General features: G+C 51.7%; 1 protein-coding gene across 4 annotated transcripts in view; it reads left to right on the forward strand.

Moving 5' to 3' along the window:
• Positions 1-24888, forward strand: part of PAX7 (paired box 7) — a 118984-nt gene that overhangs the window by 53872 nt on the left and 40224 nt on the right. For all 4 annotated transcript variants that reach the window (XM_025401359.1, XM_025401348.1, XM_025401354.1 and 1 more), the window contains exons 5-7: positions 8245-8444; positions 16827-16992; positions 19454-19656. In XM_025401359.1, the coding sequence (XP_025257144.1) occupies positions 8245-8444; positions 16827-16992; positions 19454-19656 (569 nt within the window). The remainder of the gene's footprint in view (positions 1-8244; positions 8445-16826; positions 16993-19453; positions 19657-24888) is intronic.

Genomic DNA, 24888 nt, shown 5'->3' on the forward strand with positions numbered 1-24888 from the left:
AAGGACAGTCAAGAATGCCCATTGGCCAGGTGCGGTGGCTCATGCCTGTAATCCCAACACTGTGGGAGGCTGAGGTGGGTGGATCATCTGAGGTCAGGAGTTTGAGACCAGCCTGGCCAACATGGCAAAACCCTGTCTCTGCTAAAAATACAAAAATTAGCCAGGTGTGGTGGCAGGTGCCTATAATCCCAGCTACTTGGGAGGCTAAGGCACAAGAATCACCTGAGCCTGGGAGGCGGAGGTTGCAGTGAGCTGAGATCAAGCCACTGCACTCAAGCGTGGGCAACATAGGGAGACTGTCTCAAATAATAATAATAATAATAATAATGTCCATCCTTGTGGAGTATGCAGTGGGTAGTGGACGGGTGCTGGGGACAGATGACGAAACAGAATACATAGCACGTCTGACTGTGATATGTGCTGAGGGAGGGTTGGGGGTGTCTCTGCTATTATCTGTGTTTTGCACTTGTGGGGGCCACAGAATTCAGCCAGACTGAGCCCGGAGTCTGTGCTCCTCAGTGCCCACTCTCCTTGGCCTTACCAGCTGCAAACTGCAGGAGTTCACCGGGCCATGAGGAGGGCGGGAGGGGGCGTGGGCAGAGGGCACAGCTTGTGCAAAGGCCTGCCATTGCTGGGGGAGAAGGTGGTGGCTGGAGTCCAGGAAGAGATGGGGTGGGCAGACGCCAGGACAGGTTCCAAGCTAACAGGGGCTCAGGATCTCCTGGCCTCAGTGCTGGGCTGGCTGCATGGGAGCCATGAAGGGAGAGGAGCGGAGATTAAGGACAGTGCTGGCTGGGTGTGGTGCCCAACACTGAGATGAGCACCCAAAAGGAGTGTGCGCAGAGGAGGCGGACTGTAGTGGGACACTTCATCCTCTCCTGGGCCCCCAGGGAGGTTTAACTTGGAGTCCAAGCCCCTGCCTCTCGGTCCGATCCCCCGTCGCCTTGTCCTTGTGTGCGGTCTGACTCCCGCAGCCATGCCCAAGCCCAACGCACTGTGCGCTAGTTACAGCTGAGTGGTTCCCTCGGAGGGGCAGGGAGGGCTCCTGCCATGGCCCTGGTTTGCTGGGCCCCCAGCTGAGCTGTAAATGACTTTTCCATTTTCTGAGACCTGCGCCCAGGCCTGTTTGGTATTCAGGGAGGCCTGGCCCACTCTCGCCAGCTCTCAGCTCTGCCCGAATTACTTGATTAAAACGCATATCAACTATTATGTGATTCGTTTCTCTGCCACAGCTCCACGCCGGGGCCTATGTTAAACTGTAATAAAAGCTGGGTTGGGAGTCTGCTGGAGAGGAGAGCACAGGAGCACGAGTGGGAGGGTTTCTGGGGGGTGTGAGGGAGGCTGAGAGAAGGACCCCAAACCTCAGGGTCACTGCCGGCCTCCACTGATCTGGGGTGGGTGATTTAGAGATGGGTCAGCTGCTTCCTGGTCCTCTGTGAGCTGGGTAGGTCCAGAGATTGTGGTCACTTTAGTTCAAGGCTTTTCCTCTGGCAAAAGATGGAGGAGGGAAAGGGTGGGGATGGAAGAGAAGCCACATTGGTTTTCGGGATCAGAAATGGAATATTCCATCACCCGGGAACTTGCTGTAGCCAAATTGGCCTTCTCTGGACTGGACTGGGAGTCCCGAGTCCTGGGTTTACTTTGCAGCCTCACTGCCCTGGGACTCCACTGAGTATCTGTAAAATGGGGATAACAGTGCCTGCCTTCCCCTCCCCTTATTGGGAGAGACTGTATTGGGACAACAAAAGGCCTTGTAAACTGTAGAGCGCTGTGCACAAGTGCAAGGGTGTGACTGCAGCAGTGTGTCAGAGTTCAAGAGGAACATTGTGATTGCTTTGCCAAGCTCTATTCATTCCAGAGGCCTTTACTGAGCACGTGCTGTGTCCCAGGCGTAGTCCCTGCCACACTCAAGGATCTCCCAGCCCAATGAGACCCACAGAACCATAAACGGTTGAATTCAGTGTCTCCTGATGAGCTTTGAGAACCCCAAGCGGGGGACTGAAATCACCTTGGATGGGCCCAGGAAGCCTTGCTGGGGGAGGTGACCCAAGAGCTGGATGGTGCTGGATGAGCACTCCCAGGAAGAGGGAAGGCGCTCTGAGCAGAGGAAGCTCGTGTTCAAAGGCGTCAAGGCAAGACCCATCTGGCTCACTCACTCACAGAAGCTGTGAGTGACTGGACAGGGAACTGCATGGGATGGTGCGGTGAATGGGGGGACACATGGGTAGGGCCCATGGTGGTTGAGGCCTTGCTGGCATGGCGGAGGCTTCCTGGCACACGCTGGCAGTCAGTGATGGCTTCCAGAGGTCAGTGGCTGTGAAAGGAGGCTTTGAAGGGAGAGGCAAAGGCTGGGGGAGAGATGACGAGAGCTGCCCCCAGCAACCTTCCATCCATCACCATCACCATCACCATCACCTCAGCCTGGGCTTGACTCTGCCTGGAGCTGAACTTGCTCCTGCCCACCCCAAAGCTTTGACAACCCAAACGGCTCCCAGCACCTCCCGCCCCTCATTCTGTCCCGAGGCTCTGCTTCTCTAACGAGTCACAAGCTGCCTTGATGTTTTACGTCTGTCCTGCGCCCTGGTTCATCTGGCAGTGTTTCCTCCACTGGACTGGAAAATCCCCAGAACAGGGGTGATACCTCCTCTATCAGACTGGGAGCTTCCTAAAACAGAGGCTGTTTCTCCCCCATGAGATTGGGAGGTCTCTCAGGTAGGAGCTGCAATTCTCCTTTGCTCAGTATGGACCGCCCCACATCCGTAATTAGAGACAGGAGCCAGGAACCCAGAGAGAGCGTCTCTCCCTGTATCCTTCTCTTTTGGGACAATCTCCAGACCAGCACTCCCTGGGACCATCCATTCCTTAGCTGTTTGAGAGTGCGAGGGCAGGAGCCCAGGCTGGCCATGAGGCTGCTCCCCCACTGCGCACCCCGAATCTGGCTGCCGTTTAATGAATGCATTCCCATGTTCACTCCCCCACATCCCTATCCCCGAACCAGCTGCCCAGGCTTCAGCAAGGTACCAGCTTTTGGTGCACAGAAGACTCAGCCCCAACCAGCAGGGCCTCTGTGGCCAATTCCACCTAATCCTGTTGATTAACTCTGAGGCTAAATGGTTTCCAGGGGTGGGGAGTGGGAAGGGCACCCCAAGAAAGTGGGGGTGCAGCAAGCTGAAGTGAGGTTGATTGGTGGCAGTGGGGCTCTTTGTGTCCCTTCTCACGCTGCTTTGGCCCTGTACTCCCCACCCTGTTTCCTTTTCTGTCATCACCACCGTCATTGTCCTCATCATCAACAATAGTAATAGCCTTCATGGGTCCTTGAAGTTGCAAATTACTCCCATCATCTTTATTTTATTTTATTTCATTATTATTTTTTATTTTTATTTTTTGAGACAGAGTCTTGCTCTGTTGCCCTGGATGAAGTGCAGTGGCGTGATCTCAGCTAACTGCAACCTCCACCTCCCAGATTGAAGTGATTCTCCTACCTCAGCCTCTCAAGTAACTGGGATTACAGGCACGCACCATCATGCCCGGCTAATTTTCATCTTTTTAGCAGAGACGGGGTTTCACTATGTTGCCCAGGACTGTCTTGAACTCCTGACCTCAGGTGGTCCACCTGCCTCAGTCTCCCAAAGTGCTGGGATTGCATGCGTGAGCCACCACACCAGGCCACCAGGCCCCATCATCTTTATTTCACTCCATTGTCAAAGCCATCTAGGGAGGCATACAAGGATGTATTGTTATCTTCATTTTTATAGCTGAGGAAACCAAGGTCCTGAGAAGGGGAGCGACTTGTCCAAGACCACACAGCTAGGGAAAGACAGAGCCCACAAGCCAGGTCTCAGGCTGCCGAGACCAGGACTCCTGATCAGGCCAGGGCTGTCCCAGAGGGCCCTCAAACTCCCTCCCAATCTGTCCCTTCCCGCCATTTCCTCTCCAGGGCTTACTGGTTGTGTGTCCTCCATCCAAGTGACTGAACCTCTCTGAGCCTCGGTATACCTGTTTGTAAAAGAGTCAATAGTCCCAGCTTCACAGACCTATGAAGGCTGGCACAGAAGTTTCTAAAATGGGGGTCTCTTCCCCTGAGCTTGGCCAAGGCGGGTGGTGGAAGCTCTTTTTCAGGGGTTGAAGTCACAAACAAAGTGCAATTCTGTTCTCTTGAGATCTCTCTGGATCTCAGTGGACAGCGAGACAGAGCTCTGCCCTCCCCACTCAGTGTCCAGAGGGTTGTTATGGCAACCTCCAACATCCCAGAGGATCATGCCAGATCCTCTCAGACAAGAGACCTATGGGCCCTGCTTGGCCTTCCCCAGTCTGGGCTTCGGTCTGGGCATCTCTCTGGATCCACAGAGTTCCCCAAATCCCTGCAGAATAAGGAGTGGGAAGGACAAGGAGACAGGAAGGAATTAGACCTAGAACTCCATGGTGAGTCTAGAAAGCTGCCGGTGACTTGCAGGACTGAGGGGTCCGCTGACGCATGAGAGGGCACCGAGGCCGGGGCTCGGCAGAAGCACCTTGAATTTTATCTGTCAGTGGCATAAAGCAAATGTTGGTCCTTTACTAACTGCAGTCATGATTTTGGTCACAACTCTATATCTTGTCCTATTATTTCCTCAATATTTTACTATATCCAAAAGCACCTTTAAAAACCGAATTCAAGGATACTAATGCTCTTATAAATGGAAAATGAGTATCGTTTCCTATAAATAGATGGGAACCATAAAAACCATAAATAGCATAAAAACAAGCAACGTTGTTAAATTCTACCTAGAGACTTGCACATGGGAAGCTGTGAGCTTGGGGCCTGCCCTCTCTTTGTTAAGAAGAGAGAAAAACTGTGTTAATGACTGTCTCAGACTGTGCTGGCCTCAGTGGGGCCACCAGCCACGCATGACTATGTGAATTTGAATTAAAATTAAATACAATGAAAGATGAAGTTCTTCAGTTGCAGTAGGGAAGTTTCAGATGCTCAAAACCCCATGTAGCTAGTACTGCCACATTGAACACTGCGAATCTACAACGTTTCCATCATCGCAGAAACTCTTACTGGACAGCGCTGCTCTAGAACTGAATGGAGACTCAGTCAGATTAGTATTTCTAGGCCAGGCGCGGTGGCTCACACCTGTAATCCCAGCAATTTGGGAGGCTGAGGCTGGCGGATCACCTGAGGTCAGGAGTTCAAGACCAAAGTTGGAGACCAGCCTGGCCAACATGGCGAAACCCCATCTCTGCTAAAAATACAAAAATTAGCCGGCCGTGATGGCATGTGCCTGTAGTCCCAGCTACTCGGGAAGATGAGGCACAAGAATCATTTGAACCCAGGAGGTGGAGGCTGCAGTGAGCAGAGATGGCACCACTGCACTCCAGCCTGGGCGACAGAGCAAAACTCCATCTCAAAAATAAAAAATAAAAAAGATTAGGATTTCCCCCAGGACAAGCCTGTGCCTCCTCCGTCAGACTGGGGCTTTCCGAGGGTAGGGCCTGTGTCTGCCCTCTGACCTCTGTGAGGTCAGACCTCACAGCTCTGAGGACAGTCTCTGCCCAGAGATTGCACTCCCTACAACTCTGGTCCCCATCCCACTCAGCTCCTCTCTGAGCTCAAGTGTCCTCACTGGAGAACTGAATCTGGTGCCCCATTCCCCATCCATGGGCTGGCCTCCCTGCCTGATTCCTTCTTCTGAAGCCCCAAGGGCTGGCTTTCTCAGTCGCCGTCAGAACACTGAGGTTATGCAGTGCATTTCAGGAATTGAATCCTTGGCGTTAGTTGTATTTGGCTCTGAGCCCCAGACATGGTGGGGAAGGGCCCCCAGAATGGCAGCTGTGCCCACCGTGGTCTCCCTACAGCGACTGGGGGTCTGGGTAGCTGGCAGCCCCGGCAGGAAAGGCAAGGGCAGAGGAGGGGATTAGATCTGACCCCAGGTCTCTGCCCTTGGGGATGAGGCAGGCCACGATGAAGGCAGGACTCCCTTGCAATCCGTTCCTTCGCTGTGTGGCACGGCGTCATAGTCAGAGACCACCTGGCACTGGCCAACAAAAACCAAGGATAACTTCCCAACGGACAAGATAGCAGGATGGAAGCAAGTGGGTCCAGGGCAGAGAGGCATTGCCAAGATGGATGACCCTCCAGGTGCATGACCTCCCACACCCCCGGGCCACACCCACCAGCTTCCTGGCTATGAATGTGACCCCATGATTAAATTACCCAGCATGCCTTTTGACATGCCAGGCCTTTGCATGTGCTCTCCCCTCTGCCTGCAGTGCCTTTCCCTTCACCTCCACTTAACATCTAAGGCTGTACTAGTTTCTCTTTTTGTTTTTGTTGAGGGGAGGAGGGGGTTGTCCCTTGGGGGAGGGGTCTAGGCCTATTCATGTAATTAACACTTGAAGTGATTGGGAGGAAGGGATCTTTGTATTGGTGGAAGGGGTCAGGGCAGGGAGCAGTGTTTGAGTGCACCTCACATTACCTTTCTAGGACTCAGTTTCTCCCATCTCTGATGCAAGCACAAGGTCTCCCAAACTCTTCTAGCTTGACTCAGGTTGAGTGCGCTAAGCCCAAGGCTCAGGTCCTACCTTGCCCACTGCATATAGCCTCTTCAGGTGCATAGCAAATACTCAATAAATGCTTTGGGGGAGGGAGTGAATGAGTCAATGACAAAAAATAAAAGTGCTTCCAGGAATACCAGAGATGGCAAAGGAGAGGAAAGGGGAGAAAGAAATGAAGGCAAAAGAGAAAAAGGAGGAAGAGGAGTGGGGAGGAAGGAAGGTAGCCTCTGAGTGTCTGCTCTCTTTTCCATCTTCCTTTCTGCTTCCTCTTCTCCATGCTCCCCGTGGCTCCCCAGGGGCTGCTGAGGGGCAGCTTCAGAACCCTAGCTGGGAGATGCCCTGCTAGCATCCCCTCTGCTGGGTCAGAGATGGGCAGGAGCCGCAGGATTGATGGGGACAGGGAGCTGGTTCCTGGGTATCTCAGTCCCAACAGCTAAGGAGGCTGAGCAGGGGCTTCCTGCAGCCTCCCTAACTTGGGCCCAGGGCTGAAGTAGATTCCTGGCCTGATAACCCCAACCAGGCCTGGGAAGTGAGCTGGCTCCAACCTTCTGGGCTCTCCAGGCCCAGGAAGCAAAAGGCCTTCACCTACCCCCAGTCTCCATGGTGGAAATTAGTGGGGATGATGGGATGGGGTCCACAGCCTTGACCAAGGTCATTCAGGTGAGGTCTCCTCTAGCCTACGGGGAACACTTACAGGACCCTGGGACATCCCAGAGAGAGCTTGTCAGTGGAAGTCACCTAATCCAAACCCTTCATGTCACAAATGGGGAAAGTGAGGCCCAAGGAGGGGAGGTGGCCTTCCCAGGGTCACTGGCATTTAGGAGCAGAGTCAGGCCTGGAATCTAAGCTTCTTGATGGGCAGCTCTGGACGTATGCACTTTTTCTCTTTTTTGGACAGGGTCTTGCTCTGTTGCCCAGGATGAAGTATGGTAGTGTGATTGGCTTACTGTAACCTGGAACTCATGGGCTCGAGTGATTCTCCCACTTCAGTCTCTTGAGTATCTGGGACTACAGGCATGCATGTCCACACCAAGCTAATTTTCTTACTTTTTTTCTGGAGGTGGGGTCTTGCTATGTTGTCCAGGCTGGTCTTGAACTCCTGGGCTCAAGACCTGGGCTCAAATAATCCTCCTGCCTCAGCCTCCTGGGCTCTAGCAATCCTCCTACCTCAGCCTCCCAACATGCTGGGATTACAGGCATGAGCCACCATACCTGGATGCCTTTTTCTTAAAGTCAGGATTATTGAGGTATAGTTAATATACAGTAAAAGTCTGCCCTTTTAATTGAGAATATAGCTCTATGGATTTTGTCAAACGTATCTCACCACGAAACCATCCCTTGAGTCTTATGTCATGGACATCCTTGCATGTCAGTGGAAATAAACAAAATGCCCAACCAGAGGGGACTGTTTTGTTGTTGTTGCTGTTTGTTTGTTTGTTTGTTTGTTTTTCCCTAAAGGGAAAGATTTTGCAAGAAAGTAAGCAATACTCTAGGGTTGGGCATGGAGGTTGCGTCCCATCCTTCACATTGATAAACAATGCTAGGGTGAACATCCTTCTATCTTGTGCTTGGGAGGAGACTGATCCTCAGTGCAGTGATGGGTCCTAGGTGGGCACGAGTGTGCCTGGTGCTCTCCTCCCAGACCCGAGCACCCTTCCATCTCTCTAAGCCCCTGCCCTCTCCCTCCCTCTCCTCCCACTGCAGGGAACCGGCTGGATGAGGGCTCGGATGTGGAGTCGGAACCTGACCTCCCACTGAAGCGCAAGCAGCGCCGCAGTCGGACCACATTCACGGCCGAGCAGCTGGAGGAGCTGGAGAAGGCCTTTGAGAGGACCCACTACCCGGACATCTACACCCGCGAGGAGCTGGCGCAGAGGACCAAGCTGACCGAGGCGCGTGTGCAGGTGAGGAGGCACCTGCAGTGTTGGTGCTGCAGGTATACTCCAGAGATTCAGAAGTTTGGGATGGCCAAGGTCAGTGGGTTTAATGGGACCTCTCGGGGGGTTTACAACAGGTTCAGGGGGTTGTGTAGACAAGTAATGCCACCAGTGCAGAGTTAGTAGGCAGCAAATGTTGATTGACTGAGAGTTGGACAGCCCAAAAAGGAGGGAAGAATGGAGGAAGAGATAGAGGGAAGGGGGGAAGAAAAGGAAGAAGGAGGAAGGGAAAGAAGGATGAAAGAAGGAATGAAAGAAGGGAGGGAAGCCAGGTGTGGTGGCTCACACCTGTAATCCCAGCACTTTGGGAGGCTGAGGTGGGCGGATCACTTGAGGTCAGGAGTTCAAGACCTGCCTGGCCAACATGGCGAAACCCCATCTCTACTAAAAATACAAAAATTAGCTGGGCGTGGTGACGGGCACCTGTAATCCCAGCTACTCAGGAGGCTGAGGCAGGAGAGTCACTTGAACCTGGGAGGCGGAGGTTGCAGTGAGCCAATATCACACCACTGTACTCCAGCTTGGGCGACAGAGCAAGACTCCGTCTCACAAAAAGAAAGAAAGAAGGGAGGGAGGGAGGGCATTAGTTCAGTCAGAAGAAGGGGTTTGGGGAGTATTAAAATCTCCAAATCTCTGATGAGCAGAGGAAGTGATCAGGAGGAAGATTTCCAAACAAGCCTAGCTTCCTCTGATGGGTGATGAGTGTCCCGTTACCGGAAGCATGCAAGTAGGCTGGGCAGGCCAGTTCCTGGCAGGTTAGATGCATCAGGGCAGGATGGGCAGCCCCCGAAGACCCTGAACATCCCCTCCATGGCCTCAGTATGTGGGAAGGAAGAGGGGAGAAGAGCAAGAGCCTCTCGACCGCTCGAGGACGGCCCCGCCTGCTCTCTGTCGGTGGGTTGAGGGGCAAAGGCCTGCTGCAGGGGGCCTGGGGGCATTGCCTCACCTCCCCAGGCCAAACTCTCAGATTCCAGGAGGCCTACAGTTGTTCTCCAAGTGCAGGAGCCTCTCTGGGGGCCTGGCTGGAGAGGGCTGAGGCTAGAGGATTGCGGATGGAGGAGGAAGAGCCAGGACAAGTCGTGATGAACGGCTCCTGTGGGAATCCATTCCCCAGCTGTCTCCTACATGGACGGGGAGGCATTGAGGGAGGGGAAAGATCCCCATTACCAGAATCTAAGCAGTGCTCAGGGAGTCAGAGCAGCCTGCAGAGGCGCCACCCCAAACTGCTGACGGCAGGCATTTCCACCCAAGAGGAGCCAGCCTTTGGCCGGCACCCACTTAGCCAGTGGCGTTGCTGGGGCTGCTTCTCAAACGTGACCTAGTGGAAGCTCGGACCACCTTGTCAGGTCAGCTTCGTCACCCCCTGCAAGCCATGGGTGCAGAAACTGGAAGTTCAGAGAAGCAACATGCCCAGGGGCACAAGCTGGATGGGGGCTGAGCCAGGCCCAGCTGCTGGCAAAACCCACGTCATTTCCATCCAGGGAAAGGAACAAGCTGAGTCACAAGCTGAAATTTGAAAGCAACTGGGACAATCCTAGAAGCAAGGGACCTTTCAGCACTCCAGGACCCAGTGGACACCCCTGCACCCCCCTGTCCCCACTTCCAGATTAGGGGCCCTTCGCTTCCTTTGAGGGAGACCCCAAGGGGAAGGAGGCAGGAGGCAGCAGCCAGCTCATCTCATTCCCTCCCCTCCTGACCGAGGTGATATCCGAGCTGGCTCCAGGCCTCCCTCCCGCTCTGATCCTCCTGCAGCTGTTCTCCTGGGCACATTCCTGGGCGCTTTCTCGTTCCCACGTCTGGCGGCCACAGCGGCTTCCCACCACCTTGAAGCCTGACTGCTTCTTGTAAAATTTCCTGGCTGTCAGAGCAGTGCTTTTATTGGCCCAGGGGACTCAGAAACAGGTGTCACTCAAGGTCCACGGAGGGAGGGGGTCTGGGAATGGAGAGGCAGCCAGAGCCCAGGCAAAGCCATCCTGAGGGGGCGGGGCCTACCTCCTGCTTGTTGACTTCCTGTCATACTCTATGCTTCCCCAGTGCAGGGAGCTCCCTCTGGGTCAGGGCAGGGACTCCTCATTAGACCAAAATCTCTCCCAGGGCAGGGCTGGATCTCCCCACTTGGCCTGAGAGCTTTCTCAGAGAAGAAGGAACAAAAAATGTTGAGTTTTTAAAGAATAAAAGACCAGGCATAGTGGCTCACTCCTGTAATCCCAGCCCTTTGGGAGGCTGAGGCAAGTGGATCACCTGAGGTCGGGAGTTTGAGACCAGCCTGACCAACATGGAGAAACCCCATCTCTACTAAAAATACAAAATTAGCCCGGTGTGGTGGCACATGCCTGTAATCCCAGCTACTCGGGAGACTGAGGTAGGAGAATTGCTTGAACCCGGGAGGCGGAGGTTGCAGTGAGCCAAGATCATGCCATTGCACTCCAGCCTGGGCAACAAGAGCAAAACTCTGTCTCAAAAAATAAAAATAAAATAATAATAAATAAATAAATAAATAAATAAATAAATAAAATAAAACAAACATTTAGCCTGGAGAAGTGGAGACTTGAAGGACATAGCTGCTCTGAGAGTCCCCAAAGGGTAAGCCCAGGGCCAGGGTCAAGAGAGGAGCATCTAAAGTCGAATAAGAAGGTCTGCAGGAAAGAGCTCAAGACTGAGAGCTCAGGGTTCCTGCCTTTGGTCAGCTGTGCCACCTTCACCAGGTCAATTTTCTTTCCTGAGACTTCGTTTCCTATCTGCTCATAAGGGGATGGAACTCAACAATCACGAAGACCCTTGCATTTCCAGGATCCTTATTTATTGACAATCAGGGATGCTTTGTGAGATGATGAGATTCCCATTACCAGAAGTGTTCAAACAAAAACACAATGTCCAGTCAATCAGGGACCCTAAGGTCTTTGAGTTATGACCTCAAAGTCCCCTGAGTACTGCTTAGATTGTATGGCTTCATACATTTTAGGTCTTGGTCTTTGATTCTAAAGGTCTGTGGTTCTGGGATTTTGCAATCCTATAATATCTTATCTCAGTGGACCTGGGAGATGGGTGAGCTGGTGGATTGGTTCAGGGCGGGCTTGGAGCCAAATACCTAGATGTGGATTCCAGCTCCATCTCTTACCCTCTCCACCCTCCACCCATCTCTCACCTGCAAGATGATGATAATAATGTCTACCGTGCTCTGAGGATTAAATGATTACATGTAAAAAAAAAAAAAAAAAAAAAGAGGAAGTACTTGCACACAGAAGGGCCGTAAATGGGAGTTGTTCTTACTAAAACGCTGCCTGTTCTTGGCAGCTCCAATACTAGCCACCTTTGCAGCTCCAGGTACATTCACCCAGCAGTCATTTATGGAGTCTTTGCTGTATGCCAGGCGCAGTTCTAGGCATTGGGGATTCACTGGGCAGAAAGCTCTGCCGACTTGAAGCTGGCATTCTCATAAACACGTGCGCAGGTAAACATGATGTCAGGCGGGGATCTGGTCACCAAAGAGTGGCCTGTTTTCCTCTCTGGCTCCCTCAAGCCCTGCTTCACTGCAGGGGCTGGGAGCCTCTGCTTGAAACCTGCTGGATGTTACCAGTGCCTGTAACACGTCTGCCTCAGCCAGGAGAAAGCCAGAGCCACGTGAAGGGCAGCCAAGGGGGTGTCAGGCAGGAGAACCCATGCCTGGAGACCCATCACTCCTTTCTCTGGAGTGACGCACGTATCTTCCTTAGAGGTGAACAGATCCATTTTTTCCAGGGTGCCACAACCCTGAGCCTGTGAATTTCTTCTAGAAACAGAGACTGCAGGGCTGATAGGTCCCAAGATCACCCCATGGCCTTTCCCATGGGTGCCTGTGATGACTTCCCCATCCTTCAGATGATCAGCACCAGGAAACTAAGGCTGTGTGCAGCGCCTCTTTACTTTACGGTCCTTGGAACCCTGCTCTTCGCTTGGGGTTGGGGTGGGATGTTCTGAACAGAAATCCCATCGTGGAGGCACTACAGGAGATTCACTAATTAACAACTTATGCTGAATCTCTTAATAACACTAGGTAGCGTTCATGGTGCATTTCTTTTTTTTTCCTTTTTTTATTATTATTATTTTTTATTTTGAGACAGAGTTTCACTCTGTCACCCAGGCTGGAGTGCAATGGCACAGTCTCGGCTCACTGCAACCTCCGCCTCCCAGTTTCAAACGATTCTCCTGCCTCAGCCTCCTGTAAGCTGGGATTACAGGTGCCCACCACCACTCCTGGCTAATTTTTTGTATTTTTAATAGAGACAGGGTTTTGCCATGCTGGCCAGGCTGGTTTTTAACTCCTGACCTCAGGTGATCCGCCTACCTCAGCCTCCCAAAGTGCTGGGCTTACAGGCGTGAGCCACTGTACCCGGCCTTCGTGGTGCGTTTCTTATGTGCTAGGCATGATGGCTCACCAGCCTACATATGTTATCTTTATTAATTCTCACCATGACCCCGCGGGGTATGTGTGATTCTTCCCTCCATTTTGCAGATGAGAAAACTGAGATTTAGCTAAGGAAATTAACTTCCTGAAGCACAGTTATACATATACACAGTGAGTACTATTCAGTCATAAAAAAGAATGAGATCCTGTCCTTTTCAACAACATGGATAGAACTGGAGGTCATTATGTTCAGTGAAATAAGTCGCACAGAAAGACAAACTTCACATGTTCACATTTATTTGTGAGAGTTAAAAATTAAGGCAATTGAACTTATGGAGATAGAGAGTAGAAGGATGGTTACTAGAGGCTGGGGCAGGTAGTGGGAGGTGGGGGGAGAAGTGAGGATGGTTAATGGGTTCAAAAAAGGAATAAGGATGAAGAAGATGTATTTGTATTTGATAACACAATAGGGTGACTATAGTCAATAATAATTTCATTGTACCTTTAAAAATAGCGGGTATAATCGGACCGTTTGTAACACAAAGGGTAAATGCTTGAGGTGACGGATACCCCATTTACCCCTGATGCGATTATTATATGTTGCATGCCTATATCAAAGAACCCGTCTATCCTATAAATCTGCATGCCTACTATGTAACCATAAAAACTAAAAATTAAAAAAAAAGATACAGTTCAAAGTGACTGTGCTGGACCCAAGTCTATCTGCTCAGGTTCGTTTCCTCTGTGCTACATAAAGAGAAGGGCCAGATGGAATATTAGACTCAGTACCCAGATGGCATCCACTCTACCCTACTCCCAGTGCAGAGTATTGAGAGAAGGATCAGAAATGAAGAATAAAACCCAGCCCCTGCTTTCAAAGAACTCAGTCCTGAGCAGAGATTCTGGGCAGGGTGCTGGGGCTGTCACTGTCCCTCTTAGAGCGTTTGTTTCCCCCTCTGTAAACGGGCAGCTCACACGAGATGCTGGTGGAGATCCTTCCAGCTCAGCCATCCCAGAGGGTCTCCCGCAGAATGATTCTTACCTGTGGCTGACGCTGTTCTAAGCATGTTGCCTGTGCTAACTTATTTGAGGTCCAGATCCACCTAGGAGGTGGCTGTTATTAGCCCCATTTTATGAAGAAACTGAGGCACAGAGAGATAACAAAAATTTTCCCATGTTAGGAGTTAGAGGCAGAAGTCCATCCCAGGCAGTTGACTCCAGAATCCCTGCTCTCAACCATCCTGTTATACTTCGTGAGAAAGGAGGTGTCTACTGGGAGGGATGTGTATCTAGGGACATAGGACAATGAAGGAAGACGAGATGACAGAATTGGCAACAAAAGCATGCCCTCTCCTCCAGGAAGTCCTCCTGGATTCTGAGAGGCAAAGTTGGAAGCCCCTCCTCTGAGCTCCTTATCCAACCTTACATGTCACCCCATCTGAGTTTACTGCACTGAAAAGCAGCTGCTCTTTGACTCGTGCCCAGGCAAAGGGCAGCTTGAGGGCTCGGACTGGGTCCTGCTCTCTAGCCTGTCTTGCTTGGCACAGACAGGAGTCCCAGTAAAAGTTTGAGATGGGAAGATGGGAAGTAAAGAAGGAAGGGAAGAGTAGGAGAAAAGGAAGGGATGAGAAGGGAAGGGAAGGAGGAAGAATGCATCCATCCAACTTTATTCAGCATTTTTTTGAGGAAAAGACAAGCGGCACCTAAAGACCAGCTGCTACATAACAAACTAGAGTGGCGCATCCCAAACGCCCGTCATTATCCCACCCACCCAAGATGTTCGCCACGTTCACATATTATCTATATTGTTATTTACTTTTCAACGAAATCAATGTGTTTTAAAATAAAAATGGACAACACTCCCGTGAAGGGAAGACAATTGTTAAAACACACACACACACACACACACACACACACACAACACGCAAAGGAAAACAAAACAATGTGATTAAAGCCTTTCAGGAAAATGTCACCTGCAAACGCCTGCTCTCCCTGTGTTCAGAAGGGAGATTAGCACAGATTAGAAAGGCGCTGAGGATGCATTAGCACCAAACTGAGACCCCTCTTCCCCCCTTCCCCATGCCCAGGAGGCCTGGGACAGAAGTGGAAGGAATAACTTTCCCATCCTCATGTCCAGGTTATTGAATTCTGTTTCTCCAACAGGGAGCCGTGGCAGGAGGCCCACTCTTTGGGAAACACTGAATTAGTACAAAGACCTCCCCACACCCTTCCCGCAGAGCCTGGGAGCTCGGAGGCAAGGCCCATTCCTTGCAGGTTTCCCTCTCCCGCATCCCTCCCACCCCAGGGTGCCCTGGGGAAGCCCTCAGCACCCTGCGGAAGTGGGGAGAAGCCAGGGCTGTGAATCCTTTGGGAGCCAGTCATTTTCCCTTCAGGCTTGGCTGCCTCCTCTCCTTTCTCTGTGAAATCTAGACAGGTCAGAGCCGGCAGCTCTTGTTGATCCAGCCTGCGAAGCTGAACGCTGCTTTTCCCACCTGGGAGGGATGACTCTAGGGGCACATAAGCGCCCTCCACCCAGCTGCACTCCGCTCCCCCATCTCGGCAGAGATGGTACAGAGATTTGGGGGTCTTAGGTGATCAGGTGCCAGGGGAGGTTGCGGCCTTCACTCCCCATCAGGATGGGACACCAACCAAGCCTGTGGCCCCAGCCCCAGCAAAGACACCCCAGAGCCAATCCTGCCTCCCCTTGTTCATTCATTCATTCATTCATTCATCATTCACTCCTTCATTCATTCGACAAGTATTCCTTGAACACTTACTGAGCTCCAGGCATTGGGCAAGGAATGCATGGCCTCTGCCCCATGGAGCTTGGGCCCAAGGGGGACATTAGGAGCAGCACAGCCAAGAAACGGGCACACAGAATCATTGCTCCTGTGGGGAAGCACACAGGCAGGAGGCCCCCTGAGAGAAGGCAGAGAACCTACCTGAACCCACCTTAGATGCGGCGATTAAGGCGTTGGAGTAGGAAGAAGCATTTCAACTGAGCTCTGAAGGCCAAAGAGCCAGCTGCAGCAAGAGTGTTCAGGTGAGAGGGAACAGCATGTGCAAAACTCAGGGTGGAAAAGAACCCCCTCAAAGCAGCCCCAGTGTGCACCCTCATTCTCCTCTTTCTCTGACCTGTCCCAGGAAACTTGCAAATCCAGATAAGTGAGCTCTAGAAAGCCAGACTGATTCTAAGTTTGAATCGCAGCTCCAACACAGATCAGCTAGGTGGACTTGGGCAAGCAACTTGACCTCTGTGAGCCTTGGTTTCCCCTTCTGTAAAATGGGGATAGGAGAATACATCTCATGGGTCTGTGTATGGATTGACACGTGAAGCGCCAGCACAGGAAAGGGAGACAAAGATGTTAGGTTATTATCCCACTAATGTTTGATAAATCCGTGTGTATGTGTGTGTGTGTGTTTCCTATTTCAAGGAGGCCCAGGGTATGTAAGCAAAGTAGGGCCTCAGTCTCCAGACAAAGAACCTGGTTTGCACATCTGGGTCTGAAGTGCAGGTCTCATTCAGGTGGGTTGCAGATGTGTGGCTTCCTCCTGGGGGGCTTCCTGGAGGAGGTGGTCAAGCAGGGCACCAGCATCGCTCCAGGAAGGAGCAGCTGTAGAGGAAAGCGTACTGGCCTGAGAGCCACACAGGACTGGCTGGGCCACTGACTCCACCTGGCCCATGGACAAGTCACCCACTTTCTCTGGGTCTCAGTTTCCTCATCTGTAAAATGGGGATAATACAGAAACCCCTCACTGGTGGTTGTGAGGGCAGAATGGGGTCATACCTAGGAAAACACTTTGCAAACCGTCCCATGCTGCACAACACTGGAGATTTCCCTCCCTGCAGGAGGATGCTGGCTGGATTAGAGGGTGATGGCTTGGGCAACTGGGTCTAGATGTGTTGCAGCTGTCTGCCAGGAACCTGGCCGAGGGGTCTCCATTCTCTGCTCTCCATCCCCCAGGTCTGGTTCAGTAACCGCCGCGCCCGTTGGCGTAAGCAGGCAGGAGCCAACCAGCTGGCGGCATTCAACCACCTTCTTCCAGGAGGCTTCCCGCCCACTGGCATGCCCACGCTGCCCCCCTACCAGCTGCCGGACTCCACCTACCCCACCACCACCATCTCCCAAGGTGAGTATCCCAGCCCCATCCTGCCATCGCAGTGGTACCCCTTCCCTTCTTTCTTTACTTTCACTTACAAAGACTCTTTTTTAATGACCATTTCTTACTTTCATGTAAGCAAGCTATTAAGAGAAAAAAGATGCAATCCTGCCCTTGAAATTCTTGGCCCTAACACAGAGCAGCCAGGTGGGGTCCCCAAGGCAGCCCCTGTGCACCTGTTTAGAACTGAGCTTCTCAAATGGTACCATGGATCTCCCAGGGATGTTACTAAAATGCTGGTCTGGGTGGGGCCCGAGATTCTGCACTTCTAAAAATCCCCCTGGGGATGCCCAGGCTGGTGAGGCATGGACCAGGCTTTGAGCAGCAAGGATTTGGAGCACAGGACACTGGGCTGACCTGCTTTGGAAGGAAAGGGCCAGATTCTCCAGGGACTTTGGGATCATGCATAGTCACAGCCTTTGAGTTTTTAAAATGAGAGTGACATGAGTACATGTGTGCATCTGAGTGCGTGGATGAGTGTGTGTGAGTGCATGTGTGTAGGAGTGTGTGCGTGTGTGTGCATGAGTGTGTGCATGTGAGTGCATATGAGTGTGTACATGTGACTGCATGCATGAGTGTGTGCGTGTGCGTGCCTGAGTGTGTGCGTGAGTGTGTGTGCATGTGCATGCATGAGTGGGTGCATGAGTGCGTGCGTGTGTGCGCATGAGTGTGTGCGTGTGAGTGTGTGCATGAGTGCGTGCATGAGTGTGTGTGTGCATACATGAGTGTGGGTGTGTGTGCATGAGTGTGTGCATGTGAGAGTGTGTGCATGAGTGCATGAGTGTGTGCACGTACGTGTGTACCTGTTGGGAGGATGTTGGAATCATGTTGGAATCTTTTTTTTTTTTTAGATTATATTGGTCTCCAACCTATTACCAAAAAAACCAATTTACAAAGGGGCTTATATAATTCGCTGGGACCTTATTTTCTTGCCTCTCTCTCAAAAGATCCATTTTCAGAGATGGAATAAAGGTCAGGGTCTCCTTTGAGGACCAGAGAAAGCTCCCTCGAGGGATTCCCCCCACTCTGGGGTGAACAGCCCTAGGCCTGGCTGGGCTGAGCCGGGTCAGAACCCTGAGGTCTGCCTGGGAAGGAGGCCTCACTTGGGCCCAGTTCTCCCAGTGGCTTGAAGTATAAGATTCCCTTCTAGGCTTGAAAAGGAGTAGACAGAGGGAAGAAGGTGAGTGGGTGGGAGAGGCTAAGGTATCAGAGGGGCCTTGGGAGAGGAAAGGAAAGGCTGGGTCCCAGGAGAGAAGGTGAGCCTTGTAGGGGAAGAAAGGTTCCCTCCCCCCAAACTCACCGGACCTTGTTCATTCTGTCACCCCCCATGCCCTGTCCCAGCACACACTAGGAATACCACTATTTGATATTGGCCTCATGGGCTGGGCGCAGTGGCTCAGAACTGCAGTCCCAGCACTTTGGGAGGCCGAGGCGGGCAGATCTCTTGAGGCCAGGAGTTGGAGACTAGCCTGGCCAACATGTGAAACTCCGCCTCTACTAAAAACACACACACACACACACACAAAAATTAGCTGGACATAGTGGCATACATCTGTAATCCCAGCTACTCGGGAGGCGGAGGCAGGAGAATCTCTTGAACCCAGGAGGCAGAGGTTGCAGTGAGCCCAGATCACACCACTACACTCCAGCCTGGGTGACAAAGCAAGACTCCATCTCCAAAAAAAAAAAAATTAAAAAAAAGATAGCTACCTCATAAAGCCTCCTTTTAAATGACTGGCAGGCTGGAGTTCTGGAGGCCAAGGAGAGAGTCAAAGAGCCCCCGCCACCACCACTGTGACTTGGTAAGATAAATTGAACCAGTGCTGAGGGCCCCAGTCCTGGCAAAGCTGCACAGAGGGGCTCAGAGACAGCCGAATAATATCCTAGCAGCAAAGAACAGAGATGGCTCCGAATTTAGGCCATTCAAATCCTGGTCCCATCACTCACTAGCGTGGTCATCTTGTGTGAGTGCCCCAAGCCCACCGAGCCTTGGTTTCTTCATCTGTAAAATGGGATTTATAGTCTTGCTTCACACCCTTAGGCAGCATTTGTAATAGCAACTGGCAAGTGGTTGATGCTCACAAAACAAAACAGACCGGGTAGATTAACAGAGTCCCCATCAAGGTTTGGCTTTCAGCCCAGCTGACATTTATTGAGTACCTACTGTGTGCCAAGCACCGAGCAACAGGGGCTGGTGTGCATCTATTTAGGGGTTGTCTGGAATGTTGGGTTGTCAGTCAAGACCTGGCCAGTGCCCAGTGCCCTGCCCAGGAGCTAGCTTGTCTCATCCCAGGTAGCATGGGAGGGTGGTCCCTTCCCTGCAAGGAATGGAGACTGGGAGGAGGAGGCTCATGGCTTGCCTTCTGCTCTCGGAGGCCCAGGGTCCAGGATGAGGTCACTTGCTTAGGACCTCTCTTGGGTCTCTCTACAGATGGGGGCAGCACTGTGCACCGGCCCCAGCCCCTGCCACCGTCCACCATGCACCAGGGCGGGCTGGCTGCAGCGGCTGCAGCCGCGGACACTAGCTCTGCCTACGGAGCCCGCCACAGCTTCTCCAGCTACTCCGACAGCTTCATGAATCCGGCGGCGCCCTCCAACCACATGAACCCGGTCAGCAACGGCCTGTCTCCTCAGGTAGGTGGCCTCAGCCCAGCACCCAGGCTCCCACCGCCACTAAAAAGTCAGACATTTGCAGACAGCACGTGGGTGGAGGCCTTGCGCTCTTTCCTGTAGGAGGCTGACTGTGGTCGGGGTTTTTGTTCTAGAACCAGGAATCCTCCCTGGATTCTGTCCTGTGCTCTCGGCTTTTCACCAGCACTGACCAATTCCTGAAAGGCAGGACCACGTCCTGTTGGTGGAGAGAATTGTGGATGGGGGTTCTGGGCCGGTAACTCTACCCTGATTGGTCACTGGAATTCTGTTTGCTCCTGTGTGATTGGTTAAGTCACTCATTGCCTCGGGGTGCTGTTAGAAGTCACAGGACCTGCTTTGGATGAAGTCAGAGAGATCATGTGGGCGTTGATGGTGGTTATAGGTGAGTTTGGGGAACAGGACTTGATGATGCCAGAAGCCCCAATGAACTTGAGGAACTGATGGGCTCATTTTTTTGTAGCTTCAGCAGGCTCCCAAATATCCGTGGGGGAAGGGATGAAGTGTCCCCTGCCACATGTCTGTGGTGAGAATCCGCTGCATGTGATGCAAACTGATCTGAAGAGCCATAGTGTGGCCATAGTGTGGCTCTTCAGATCAGGGAAGGCTGTGGCGTGGGTCTAAATCCCAGCTGTACTTCTCAGGAGGCTCTGAGGCAAGTCAGCATCTGTGAGCCTCAGTTTAACCCCCATTAAACACAGCCTGTTACTACCCTCTCAACAAGGGGTGCTTGCCGCATTCAGTATGCTAACAGGTCAGAGCACCTAGCCTAGAGCCTGGCATGAAGTCAGTGCCAAGTAAATGTTAGTTCTCTGGCCCTCCCAGTGCCAGGACAATGTGATTAATATGGGAAATCCATTACCTAGAAGGAAAATAAAAAGAAATTCAAAGAAGGCCAGCAAGCTACATCCTGCAGGCCATGTCCGTCCAGCTCGCTGTTTTTTGTAAATAAAGTTTTATTGGAATACAGCCATGTCCATTTATTTATGGTGGCTTTTGTGCCACCACAGCAGAATTGAGTAGTTTTAAAAGAGATCATATAAGGCCAAGGGTGGTGGCTCACACCTGTAATGCCAACACTTTGGGAAACCAAGGCAGGTGAATCACCTGAGGTCAGGAATTCGAGACCAGCCTGGCCAACATGGTGAAACTCTGTCTCTACAAAAATACAAAAATTAGCCAGGCATGATGGCAGGTGCCTGTGATTTTAGCTACTCGGAAGCTGAGGCAGGAGAATTGCTTGAACCCGGGAGGCAGAGGTTGCAGTGAGCCAAGATTGCACCATTGCACTCCAGTCTGGGCAACAGAGTGAAACTGTCTTAAATAAATAAATAAATAAATAAATAAATAGAGAGCTCATGTGGCCCACAAAGTCTGAAATGTTTACTGTCAGGCCCTTACAGTAAATTAAAAAAAAAAAAAAAAAAAAAAAAAAAAAAAAAAAACCTTGGTCTGAAACATTCCCAAGAATGTTAATTTTCTGCTTATCTGGATTCATTTCTGTTTGCCTCCATTAATTTGTGTAGTTGAGGGTTAATTGCATTTCAGCTGCATCGTTGATTTATGGGGAAATCCTTGAGTAAGTCCCTTCCCCTTTCTATGCCTCAATTTTCTCATCCATGAAATGGAGATAATCCCAGTATTTGCCTCCCAAGGTTGCTGAGGATTGAATGAGATGATCTGTGGAAGGCACTCAGTTCAGGTCCGGCACAGCGTGAGTGCCCAGTACCTGTAGGCAGCTGCCTGCAGAGCTCCTAATGGTGACGCATCAAGGCCTCTCAGGGTCCACAGTATGAAGGGTGATGCCACTTACTTGGCTGACCTTGTCCTCACCAGGCCACCCCACTCTCTTGCTGGGATCCCAGGTGAACTAAACCCTGCACGTGGAATACAGCCTGTCAGCCAGAATGTCTTCCCTGGGGACCCCAGTTGGCCTCTTTGGGGTTCAAGGTCATGGCCTCCATTTCATTAGTGCTAACCTTCTAGAGCCCTTGAGTAAGTTCCAGAGCCCTTGAGATGAGTCACAACAGGATCCCTGAGCTGGCTGGGGAAGGACACTGCAGAGATCCAAGGTGTCCACACCCAAGAATGGGGTCCAGGCGCAGCTTGGTGGTACAAAACAAATTTGGAGGAGTGTCCTTAGAAAGCTGAAGAGGGTCTTGGGGGTTCTGTGCGCAGCTGTCTTGCTTTGGAGATAGAGGGCCCCGGTACACATTGGCCTGGCCAGGGTTGAGAATCTGGGGCACCTGACTCCGTGACCACCGCTTTTCCCGGCCCTCCTTGTCTCACTGTGGGCTGAGGTTTATCCCCAACACAGGACTGTCACAGGACAAAAGAGAGACTTAGCAAATAAGGGGCCCCAGGCCTCCAGAGTGTGGGTCAGGGATGGGAAACTGACCCACTAGTGTGACCAGTGGATCAAGGGGGAGCATCTCCCCCATGGCTAGGAGGCTTCAGAGTTGGATGAGGTGTTTTTCACCCTTTCCTGGAAGTTCCTAAGTTGGACCCCCAGCCCTCCACCCAGCCCAGAATTTCACTGAAGCTAAAGGCGAGAGACCCTCAGGACCGGGAGACTGACATGATGAATTGAAGAAGCTCAGAGGCTCCCATCAAAGGTGTGAAGACAGATGGAGGGTCTGACAGGGGCAGAGGGGACCAGGAGGTGAACAGCTGCTGGAGGAGGGCGGGTGCAGGGGCAGCAGGGCAAGCCGTGTGTGCTTCTGTGCATGGAAACTGCAGAGGTTAATCTGGGAGCACTTCCTGAAGGACGGGTGCAGCAAGCGGGGCGGAGTTTCTGGGTCTTGTACAAAAGCTCCTGGGCTTGCTAGGCTCCGACTCCCATTGCCCTCCCGCCTCAGTCTGGGCAGGTGGACTCGACACCATCAGCACATTGCTGTGGTCCTGGGGCCAGGAATCCTCTGTGCATAAGGATCTACAGGGAGACGCCCTGTAAGGACAGATCTGCCTCCCGCATCCTCTCTTCCTAACAGGACTGGCTTCTCTATAGCTCACCTGGGCAGGAGGGACAGGATAGGCTTCCCCTCTGGGCTGTGGGGTTGGCACACTGTCCCTTCCTTTCCCCAGGACGGCAGGTCTCTGACACATTGCCCAGATATCTGTGGACCTCAAAACTGGAAAGATTTTTTTCTTTTCTTTTTTTTCTCTCTCTCTCTCTCTTTTTTTTTTAAACAGAGTCTTACTGTGTTGCCCAGGCTGGAGTGCAGTGGCACAATATTGGCTCACTGCAACCTCCGCCTCCTGGGTTCAAGCAGTTCTCCTGTCTTAGCCTCCTGAGTAGTTGGGATTACAGGTGCCCGCTGCCACGTCTGACTAATTTTTGTATATTTAGTAGAGACAGGGTTTTGCCATGTTGGCCAGGCTGGTCTTGAACTCCTGAACTCAGGTGATCTGCCCACCTTGGCCTCCCAAAGTGCTGGTATTACAGGCATGAGCCACTGCGCCCGGCCGGAATTTTTGTTCTTACAGAAGCCAAAGGGGCTTACACTGGAGGATGAAGTTGTGGCTCTACTGAGCACCTGGTCAGACTCGGGATAAGCTAGCTGTGCATCACGCTGGCCAGCTTGCTACTACTGTGAGGAAGATGTGCCTCCTCCAGTGGCTTGACCCAAGTCCCTTGTCTCAAACCCAGCCTGGGAAGTGGGGACCACGGAACATCAGGGACTCCATGCAGAATCTCAAGGAAAGGCCATTTACTCATCTCGTCTCTGCACGTGCCCCCTGGCTTGGAAGGGGGTCACTAACATAATGAATATTTATAGAGTACCTACTATGTGGCAGGCACTGGTCTAGGCACTTGGGATAAATCAGTGAACATGAGAGGAAGACCCTTATATTGTCCCAGTGGAGGTGACAGTACAACAGGGTCAGACAGACAAAAAATATAAGTTTAAAAGGCATGCAGTATGTTTAATACCAGGGTTGACAAGGACAGCTGAATTTTCCGGAGTCCTTCTAACCTTCAGATCCTACTCTCGGTGTTTTACACATATTAATCCATTTAAAGGGTAGAGCCAGGATTCAAACCCATGTCTTTAGAGCCTGAAATCTTTTTCTTTTGTTTCCTTTTCTTTTCTTTTCTTTTTTTTTTTTTTTTTTTTTTTTTGAGATAGGGTTTCACTCTGTCACCCAGGCTGGAGTGCAGTGGCATGATCTTGGCTCATTGCAACCTCTGCTTCCTCCCATGTTCAATTTTCCTGCCTCGGCCTCCAGAGTAGCTGGGACTACAGGCATGCGCCACCACGCCCAGCTAATTTTTTTGTATTTTTAGTAGAGACAGGATTTCACCGTGTTGGCCAGGCTGATCTTGAACTCCTGACCTCAAGAGATCCACCCACCTCAGCCTCCCAAAGTGTTAGGATTACAGCTGTGAGCCACTGCGCCAGACCCAGAGCTTGAATCTTAGTTACTTGTTCTGTCTTCCTGCCTCTCAGAAATGCCCACACTTGCACTCTTTTAGAGATTGGCTGGTGCAAGAAGAAACCGTCTAGGGAAGCCACCCCCTTCAGCTTGGTGGAGGAAAGAGCTCATTTGACTCACGTGATGGATGAGAAAACTGAGGCCAATGACCTCAGGTTAGGGACCAATGGGCAGAGCTGAGTTATATGGGCAAATGCCTTTCAAGAAGTTTAAATACCCTTGAGGCTTGGTTCCCTCATCGTCTCCCCTACCCGCCCAAGCCCTGGCCTAAAAGGGATTAGGGATTGGGCACTCAGCACATGGATGTCCCTGGCTTTGTGCACTGTGTCCTTCTGAAGAGATGTAGGGAAAAGGAATCCTGCTTGTGAGACCTCATTCCTGATGAGGTTCATCTGGGGTTAGGATCATAGACCACCCGCAACCCCCAGCCTACTCTCTCCCCTTTGCTCCGGGCTGAGGGCCAGTTACTTGGACAATGACTGTTAGAAAACCACTTAGAGGTGGGGCACCGTGGCTCACGCCTGTAATCCCAGCATTTCGGGAGGCCGAGGTGGGAGGATCACTTGAGGTCAGGAGATCAAGACCAGCCTGAGCAACAGAGCGAAACCAAGTCGCTGCAAAAAAAATTTTTTTAATTAGCCAGATACGGTGGGGCGAGCCTGTGGTCCCAGCTACTAGGGAGGCTGCAGTGGGAGGATCGATTGACCCTGGGAGGTTGAGGCTGCAGTGAGCTGTGATTGTGCCACTGGGCGCCAGCGTGAGACCCTGTCTCAAAATTAA

The sequence above is a fragment of the Theropithecus gelada genome, chromosome 1, assembly GCF_003255815.1.
Source record: "Theropithecus gelada isolate Dixy chromosome 1, Tgel_1.0, whole genome shotgun sequence".
Classification (NCBI taxonomy): Eukaryota; Metazoa; Chordata; class Mammalia; order Primates; family Cercopithecidae; genus Theropithecus; species Theropithecus gelada.